Source organism: Sitodiplosis mosellana, unplaced genomic scaffold (genome assembly GCF_009176505.1).
Source record: "Sitodiplosis mosellana isolate CC-2019 unplaced genomic scaffold, AAFC_SMos_1.0 Smas_scaffold_5466, whole genome shotgun sequence".
Taxonomy (NCBI): domain Eukaryota; kingdom Metazoa; phylum Arthropoda; class Insecta; order Diptera; family Cecidomyiidae; genus Sitodiplosis; species Sitodiplosis mosellana.
Genome location: NW_022600708.1, coordinates 5,167 through 15,496, shown reverse-complemented (window position 1 = coordinate 15,496; position 10,330 = coordinate 5,167). Strand labels below are relative to the sequence as shown.

The following is a 10,330-nucleotide window of genomic DNA, read 5'->3' as shown; positions in this document are numbered from 1 at the left end:
TTGAGGGCTAAATCGTAGTGCGTTCTGTTTTCAGTTTTGATACTAAAATGAAAAATCCCCCCATAATCAGTGAAAATAGCCTACTATTGACTCCAAATCGATTTTGGGACATTTTTTGTGACAAAAAAATTTGCCCCAAGATAGAAATGGAAAGGGAAATTGATTGCTAAATTTCTGTAGAAAAATTTCCATAAAATAATACAGTTTCATAAAACAGCCTATTCGTATATGGTCCCATATCGCTAATTTATCCCAAATCGATTTTGGGACATTTTTTGTGATAAAAAAATTTGTCCCAAGATAGAAATGGAAAGGGCACAAATCAGGGGCTAAAACTTTGTATCATTAGTTTTCATTTTTATGCACTTGTGTAAAAGTTTTGTTTTACTGAAAATCCCCAAAATCGCCGATGGCCATGTCTCGCAAACCGATCGAGGGCAAATTCTAATTTTGGTGGGGCAAATTAGGGCTAATTAAGGGCTAAATATCCTGAAAGTTTGATGCTCGGAACAAAAATTTGTCCGGCTGGGGAGGGGGAGCCAATTAATTTGGAAATAATGATTAAAATAGAAATTTTTTATTTAACAAATGAATGACTAAATTTATTTTCAAAAACAGAACGCGAAATAATAATATAATGAAAGAAGAAGCGGCCACGAAATTTATTCAATTAAGTGTTTGCATGATTGATAAATTAAAAACGATCGAAATTGGTCGATCGTCGTCTCTTACATTAGAAAACTAGTTTGATCACGATATGTCCAAATAAATCTGCAAAAAAAATCAAACTCATTTCGATCGATTTGAGGAAAACTTATTTACTTCGGATTTGTTAATGTATTTTGCTTCAGTGTGGTACGTATTGATTTATAACAAATGGGAAGCAATGCATTGATCATTTTGAATGATAAATATTAATGACAACACAGCTGGTGCGTTTATCGTTCACTACTTTAGTTGGTTGATACAAAAGGTTGCTTCCGTCATAGAATCATATAGAATAGGGAACAATTGTTTTTTATTAGGACTAAAAAATTTAGCCATAAATAAATAAATAAAAGAAAAACTTATTACCGATGCACCGACACTCTCCTCATTTACTAAACAATTACTTGTCCGTGCACGGCGTGCACCCAGAAGACAAGTAGCGGTAAAATTTACGTTTTTATTTTATATGTAGTTTTTCCATTACTAAACGTGTCCGTTTCTCATTTTTTCGTATTTTTTCAGTATTGAATGAAATGTATAGAATTAATGTGATAATATGTGACTTACGGGTATGTGTTCCAAGACTTCACCGTGCAATAAACTGATTGAAGGTCGTTTGAATGCTCGCAATGACAGCCGATAATTATCTAAACGTGGAAGCGCTTCTCTAAGCAAATAAAAATACAAAAGAAAAAGAATTTTTAATAAAGGAATTCACGGATAATGATGATGTTAACATTGCTGTTGTAGTTGCTTGTGTGGCGATAAACAAAAAAAATATGTTTTTTTTCGATTGTATCGTTCTGTTTTGCGCGTCCCTAACAATTTGTTATTGCTAGAATCAAAGCAGTAACAATTTGAATGTTGTATTATGATGAATAAATTCAGTATTTAGGAACCACGTTCAATCACAAGAAGAATCATGAATGTGAATTTGTTTTGATTGATTCATGTTCAGAAGATATTTTCCCATACTATATATATCATTATAATGATCCGCATATATTACGAATTGGTTTTTCACATCGAATTGAATTCGCATTGTAAATATTGTTCAAACATTCCCAACCGTTACTCATATGTTTCTCGGATTATATCGGTGTTCGTTCATTCGAAAATGCGTCTAATTTTAGAACAATTCAAAAAACCGAATGAAGGAACGTGGCACTCTGCTACAAGAAGACTAATGTAACAAAATCAGTATGGGTAATTCTTCTCATTATTGAAAACACTACATTTTAGATGGCTGTTCAATAATTTGCTTTCAAAAAATATCAGGAATTGATTCTACTTAATCGGTTGGCATTTTAAATGGAGATGAAATTCATCCTCAAGATTATCAAGATAAGAATACAATGAAAATTCGTCCGCATTAACTTTGAATTTTGGAACCAATTCGAATAAAAAACATTTAAACTGACTCTGCGAAATTGTTTTTTGTACAACTTCGTCTCTCTCACACTGACCCGTTCGCACGTAAATTACTTTAAAGTGATGTAGTTGTTGTTCGCAGTTTACCCAGTTTAGATGTTCTTCGATAAATTTTCACTTCGCCATATTTCAATTCAGTTTATCAACATTAAACTCAATAGATAGAATATGGGAATGTAATATAATAATGTATAACTGTTTTGTTTTTAAGAGCAGCTTGAGAATATTTTTTTTGAAATTCATCAATGAAGTCGTCAATCAGTGAGTATTGATCAGTTGAGGTCTAAATTTTTGTTCTAACTAAAATGTTACGTGGGGCATTCCATAAGTTTTTAGAATAGATAAGAAAAAACAAAGATTTATCCTCAAAAATTGCTTTATTGTTTCTCAAAATATTCGCCATGAAGTTTTACACACTTGTCCATGCGCTCAAACCACTGATCAAAACACTTTTGCCAGTCCGTGTGAAGAAGCCAGTCCGTGAACATTTAAACCAATTCTATAGCTTAAATACGCAAAACGAAAAATTTTGTCGTTTAAAACTTGGAATCGAAAATCATTCATATTGGGAAAAAATTGAATTGAAGTTTTTTTCAACGAAATTTTGAATTACACTTTTTTATGATGGTTCAATGGATTGAAAGAGTTCCTATGGGCCAACAGAACTCATTGAAACCAATACCATGTCTAGAATTTGCAAAACAGAATTTCGCCGGTCAAAAGATGATGTCGAGAATTCTTCATATAAGGGAACAAATCAACTCAATTTTTTCATCGACGAAATTTTCAAATCTTTCAATTTTCAATAGTTTTATGAATTGAATGTAGTTCTAAGGACCACCTGTACTCATTGCCAGTTTCAATTTGGAACCGTTTTCACAATTGTAATATCGATGTTCCTTCTATGTTGCTAAATTATTTCGTCTAATCGTTGAAGATATGTCCAAATTGCTGGCGAGATTTTCTTGAATAATGTGTGAATTTCTCGGCATCTCAGTAAGAAGACTTGACCTCCTGAGAAACTCTGTATTTGTATGACTTACATTCAACATTCGAAATACTTGAATCGAACTCGAACAGTTCAAAACAAATCGAAATCGAACTCAAACAAACACGAACATAACTTATTTTGTTTCGAAAAATTTGAACCGAACCCGAACGAACACGAACGTTCGGTTCGTGAGCAGCTTTAGTGCGATTGCCCCCAAAATTTAATCACATCGAATCCTCAACATTCCAAAACTTTTGGCTTTTACCGATTGTAATTATCTCAAAAACGAGTTATCTTGGCACAAAATATTTTGCGTACGGACATACATGCGGACCCCCCAAAAATGGGTTTTCCGGGTCTGGGGGGATGTGATATGGATGGAAAACATCATTTTAAGGGCGCAAAAAATTTGGGCCGAAACAAATACTTTTTTCCCACCCCTCATATGTCGTGTGATCACGCGGGAGCGTGATCCACGACATGGGGTGGGGAAAAGTAATGTTATTTCAATCATTTATATCATGCTAACAAGCCCACAGACAAGCCACACTCATTTTTATTGAAGTCGAATCCATTTCAACTACTAGCGGATAAATATTTACATCAGAGTTTTCAGTCACCAATTGATATTAATTTATTATGTTCGTTACTTATGGTTAGTAATACAGAAAGAATTGTTTGTTCCTTCAAAGAACATCTAAACTGAGTTTACTGCGAACAACATCTCTTTTACGCTAACAGCAATTCGTACACGGACGAGTCAGTGAAACAATTGGTGTGAGCGAGACAAAGTTTGACAGCAAACAATTTGGTTGTATCAATTTAAATGTTCTTTCAGTATATAGTGAAACTATTGGCTAGCTGTGACGATAGTAGCATGATTTTCTACAAATCATATTGAAGCGACGATTGCATAAGTGTCCGAATTATGAATTAATTATTTGTCATGTACCAATTTGTACCAATTTATATAGCAACTCATCCAATTAGAGTTAATTTTGATTCAAAACTACCCATTTTTTGTTCGATTTCCATAATAAATTTATTCGAAGTGAATGGAAGAAAAACGAATTTATTTTTGTATCTCTACCACAAATGGATTTTTGTTCCACATTCTATGTATCATAATCAAATTAAATCTAGACAAACTAACAATCAGTCGCAAAATTCTATCAACTTTTGTTAATGACCATAATGAACTATTTATAAATTTTGTACCTAGTCCAATATTTGACGAAGATTCTTTTTATGAGTTTGTTTTAAATTTGAATAAAAGCATTACTTTTGCGGCAATTGAACATATTCTTTTCTTTCGCCAGAAATATTCCGGAACCACATTCAGAGGAATTTTTTTGGCAATTTACATTTTTCAACGTTTAAAAATTTGAGAATGTTCTCACGAAGTACTAGTGAAGCTAATGTGCAATATTTGAACTATTTCAAACACACCCTCAATAGCGCCAGGGCCCATTTGCTAATGAATTCACAGTCACTTTTTGCAATTGTTGTAATTTTTTGTATTGGTTTTTATGAACATAAACGCGGTAATAATCACTTTATCTATTTTAGTATTCAAGTCTATATAAATGGGTATTTTCAATATGATGTTAAATGATCAACGTAAATATTTCTTATTTTGTGACATTAGAGACTAAAATTAAAGTTTGCAAATAGAAATTACCTGGTGATGTGTGTAAATCCTAAACTGCTTTTTCGTTTGAGTTCTCCTTGTACCGGGCACGTGACGGAATTGCGCTTTGAATAAAGCCCATACACATTAAGTTCGACTGGATCCATGGCAGGATTATCAATTCCTTTTGTATCACAGCCATCACCAACTTGTGACACTTGAAAACGACTCATTTATCAATTGGTTTTAAAATAATCAATTCGATCTGTAAAATAATTTTTAGTACAATTTGGTAAAGTATTTTTATCATTGTATCAGTCCTTTTTCATACAATATTCACTCCAAAAATTTTAATGGACCTTAAAATCTGTATTCATACAGAGATAAAAGTATAACGACAATTTAGTTGAGCATGGAAAACCAACATCACGATGCGCTAGAAAAAACAAATAACCTTATATCTTCGTTTCATTGTTGTAATTACAAAGAACTAATGAAAATAAATGTACGTATTTCTAAGAAAATGATTTCTTAATTCTTCTACTCGAACTGGATTTTTATTTCATGTCTCCATATTTTACTTCAATCCATCTTTTCTTCATTAGAGAGTCATTGAGATAATTAGAGAGTGTTGGAGTCTATAATGAGTTTTACACATAAACTCAACTGAACTAAATATCTCTATACCTTCAAATATTTTCTCCAAATCATACTTAATAATTTACCGATAAGAAATTTTATTTCATCAAAGATATCTCCAAACGTATTTAGGCGCAACCACCGATTTATCGGCACTAGCCAAAAAAATAAGGCGTGGTTTCGATATTCTAGTACTAACTAGTTCAAATCGGTTCAAGTCATAACTTCCTTTTCGAACGACTTTATTCGTGTTCTACTCTGTTCGCTGTTAATTGACTGATTCGATTTGCATGGAAATTTATCCAATACAGTCCCAAAGATTTCTCTGAGTCATAAAACTCAGAAACCGATTTTATCCGGTGATGTAAATGAATGCCTCCGCACTCATCGATTTCATTGCATTTGATGTGCAGGATTTTTTATCGTTCAAACAGTGTTTCTGTGAATGGCGTCATAAATATTTTATGAATGCTGTTTCCAATGTCAGTTGATGTTTCTGTTTTTTACTGCGCTATTTTTGAAATTCAGTTTGCATTTATTTTCTGGAATACAAATATTTACCCGTAACTCAATGTTTTTAAAAATCAATTGAGAATAAATGTTCGTTCTTGACACTGAAAAGCATGATTGAAAAATTATAATACGAAATGAATTATTTTGTCACAATTTTTCTTTTGAAATCCCCTTATTGCTGCATTAATTCTGTGAATAATGAATTGTTCACTTTTTCTACAATCTGAAGAACAAACGGTGTTTGGGATTTAATATATCAGTTTATTTGGATGGAGATATACTAAAAATTAGTTCAAAAAAGCGTTGAAATATTTTGTGAATATTTTTCTGTTTTTAACTCTACTTAACACTACTTTTCGCAGATATCGATTCTTTTAGATATCGATATTTTTAAAAATAAAATTAATTACACTATCTTTGGAACATTGTTAGCGTAGAATTAATTGTTCTCTTGCGAAACTTTATGATTTGAAATTCCATTAGACACATATTTTTCTCGCACTAGCTCAATGAACACAATAGAATTTATGCACCTATTCAAACAATTGTGTGTTAAAAACATATATCATGTTCAAAAATGTAGACTAAGAAGTTAAATTTGACTGTGGAATCAATACTGACCAGACAACGACCAGAGCTATCGACCGACTAATCGTAAGGAGAAAACAAGATAGTCGAGATGGAGAAATCGGAAAGCGGAAAAATCTATCGGTAATTCTCGCATTTGAAAATATTTCCCACTGTGAAACTTTTCTCTCTCATTGCATTGTGCTCATGCCCAGAATTGTAATGTGCAGGAGAACAAAAACTAACAAGTATGATCGAAACTCCGGAAGTATACGTTCAGTATAGGTATAAAACACACATAATAATTGAAACTCACAGAAGAAAAAACACAAAAAAACTATTTACGAAGAGCAAACCGATTTTTAATAACTCGAATTCCAATGGAAATCCAGACAGAGCGTTTAATAAATTTATTGAAAAATTTGAATTTGAAAGCTCTATATACTGTATTGTACGAGTGATCGACAGGTAATGAAGAATGAGCAGTCGAACTGTGAATGAGATTCGTTTTATAGCGAAGAGAGACGAGCGTAATTTAATTTCTGTTATGTCTAAATCATTTCAATTGAAAAGCACACCCGATTTCATCGCCTCTGTTGACACATATATTTACAAACAAACATACATTTCGGCAAGTTGTCGGAACTCGATTCGGCGCCTAAGCTTAACGATCCTATTCTATTCACAAACACGATCTTTTGTGTGTACTGTGACAAATTACCAAACGAAAGAAGACACCAAGAAACAAATGTAAACAAAGCACATATGAACCGAACGAACAAATCAAGTTAATTCAGTGCAAACGCAGTGCGTAATATTTCATATTTTTTTTCATAGATACATAAACGCCGACACAATGAATATATACCTCGCACTGGGACTTTGAATAATGGGCAAAGTAATTTAAATAACTATATCGAACATTATTTTGAAAGAGAATTCTAATTAGATGTCGGAGCGTTTTTCATTCTAGTTCATGCCATGTTTTTTATTCTAGTTCCAAGCATGATTCAAAATAATTGACCGTATTTCGAACATTTTGAATTTTTTGGGATTTTATTTCAGCTAATCAAGTGACAAAACTGGTTCCAGCACGTGTACAATGCTTCACTCTTACATGTGTGTAGAGTCTTGAAGATTATTAAATACATTTTAACACTCAACAGCTTTTTAACGAAGCATTTTTTGGTTGTTCAATTTATTGACGAAATTGGATGAGAAACGATTGTTAATCAGAATATTTTTCACAAGAAGCGCAACAAGTCACAGTCGGTTCAATTCAGAATTTACACTAGTTTTAACGCACATGTGACTTGAAAATTATATCGAAACGATGTTTCAATTTGGGCAATAAATAATTCCTTTGGGAATTTCGATGTCGAGCTCTATTTTTGAATTTAATTAATTGCTTTTTGCCTTTCGAACACAATTGCTGCATCAACAATGTCGACTGATAGATATCTCGTTATATTCAATTAAAACCGCTTCTTTCTTCGAGTAACCGTTTGACATGAAAATACCAATGTTTTCCTCAAATCATAGTTACAAATATCATCTTTCATGGCCACAAACCATATAATTTAAAGTAAAAAAATCGATTTCCTTATGTTTTTTAAAACTAAAACTGTACTTTTTTGTTTTAAATCACCATTTCTGAATAAATTGTTCTACTATTCCGATGTGCAAGTTGAATACTGATGACAGTGTCATCATGACACTATACAAACACGTATTGATTGCCGCCTATCAACAAAACGCCACTTTGAAATTGACACGATAAGCATCAGGTAGCACCTAAACACGCAAACCAGATGCTTATATCTGGTTCGATCCAGTTAGAAGCCGATTCACAAACTAAAGCCGCTATTTTTCGTGTTAATATCACCTTTTAAGCGTTTTTTTTAAATATCAAAGGTAAACATGAAAATTCCACAGTTGATATCGTTATAGTGTATATTGTAGTCTACTGTACTGATTTTTTCAGTATCATACTGATTTTTGGCCAGAAAAATTTTAAGGAAATGAGAGAGTGTTATCGGTTTATTGGTTTGATTAAGACTAATTTTATTCAATTCAAATTAATGACATTATGCGCCTTATGGTTAGCACGCGCCTCGTACGTTCATGCCGTATGCGGGTGTGCATTCCTTTTTGACCATTTCTTTAGTTCATGCGTGCGCACTTCTGCATACGTGCGCCGTATGCAGGTGAGCGCGCAGTCAACTTTACATTTATTAGATTTACAATGTATTCTTATCACTACAAAATCAGTATAGGGATATTGGGGTGAATCGAGAATTTTGTCTTCCAATTTTGGTATTTATCTCCCAAAATTGGAAAATGGATATCTGTCAAAATTAGATTAAATATCTGACCAATTTAGAATATATCTGACCGTATTGGATTTTACCCTTTAAAATATTTTTTCGGACGTCCGGTCCGAATGTCCGAAAACCGAAAATAATTTTCGGACGGACGGACAGACAAGGGGTTTTGTCCGAAATTTTTTTAATTAAAGAAATCAAAAGAAAATTGGATAAGAATACGCAGCGTATTCTTCTTCAGCGATGTTTTTGCATTTTTTGGTTGGAAAAGTCTCGGAAAAGCACTACTGTGGGAAATCGGGAAATCGGGGAAAGTTCAAACCAGAGAACTTTTTTCCAAGAGTTTTCCAACCAAAAAATGCAAAAATGTCGCCGAAAAAGAATACGCTGCGTATTCTTATTACTTTTCCGCGAACTTTGTTTGTATGGAAAAGTATTGGTTTTACTAGCCAAAATTTCATGACATCTCCTCTTTCGGACCACTATAACGTCACACCAAACTTCAAAAAGCACATATCTGTACACTAGGCAATGTTGATGGGATGAAATCCTATCGATCAAGACCTATCTACTCCCAAAAACATGTTGTTTACTATGAAATATGTGCAAAATAGCGATGTGCGTATGGCGTCGTCCGCGTCCGCGTTTTTTGTTCACTGATTATCTCAAAAAGTTGACAAGATAATTGAGATCTGTAAGAGCCAAAAGTTTTGGCATGTCGAGACAAAGCTTCGGATGGATTTTGAGCCCATTCTGATTTACCAACTTCGTACCATAAGCCTCCGACTGAGGACCTGAAAAACCTTGAAAAATGACACTTTTGTACGGGAAGTACCCGAAAAAAGCATTTTTCAGCGTTTAAATCAAAGCAAACTGCCATTTTTTTGCAAAAATAATGGGAGTCTGTGAACAACCGAACACCTACTTGCCCATAAATTTGGTCCGAAATCAACATTTCTTGAAATTTTTGAAATTTTTGTTTGAAAATGACACTTTTGTATGGAAAATGGTCGAAATAGTTATATTTTAAGGTCAAAAATGTTATGAAAAAAGGGTCCATTGAAATTTTGGTTAAACATTAAGCAGGAAAAAAAATATTCGGACGTCTGAGAAATTTCAAAATGTTCGGACAAAACCCCTTGTCCGTCCGTCCGTCCGAAAAAAAAACTCGGACGTCCGAAAATTATTTTCGGTTTTCGGACATTCGGACCATTTTCCAAAAAAAATTTCAGACGGACGGACGGACAAAATTTTGTCCGTTGACACCTCTTTTACAGCTAATGTCGAGTACTATCCGTAGAAACACATAATTTTGGTTTTTGTATTGAATATTTTGTGATATCGCCAAGGGGGTGGCAACTTCAAAAAGAGCACTGACGGGCCACCTACAGCTAGAAAAGTGCAAACTCTTATACGACATGTCAAATTCAAAAATTGTTATACAAAAGTCCGTTAAGTATTCTCTGTTCTGATCTGTCATTCTTATTTATTTATTTATTTATTTACACACCGCCAAAGAACTGGCTG

General features: G+C 33.2%; 1 protein-coding gene across 1 annotated transcript; it reads right to left on the bottom strand.

The window, feature by feature from the left end:
• Nucleotides 1-1,275: 1,275 nt before the first annotated feature.
• LOC129572751 (bumetanide-sensitive sodium-(potassium)-chloride cotransporter-like) lies at nt 1,276-6,471 on the bottom strand (the record flags this gene model as incomplete). The annotated part of the gene is given in 4 exon segments (XM_055452847.1): nt 1,276-1,375; nt 4,812-5,025; nt 5,092-5,196; nt 6,323-6,471. Coding segments are annotated over 2 exon segments (282 nt in total), but the record flags the coding sequence as incomplete, so codon positions are not given.
• Nucleotides 6,472-10,330: the final 3,859 nt, after the last annotated feature.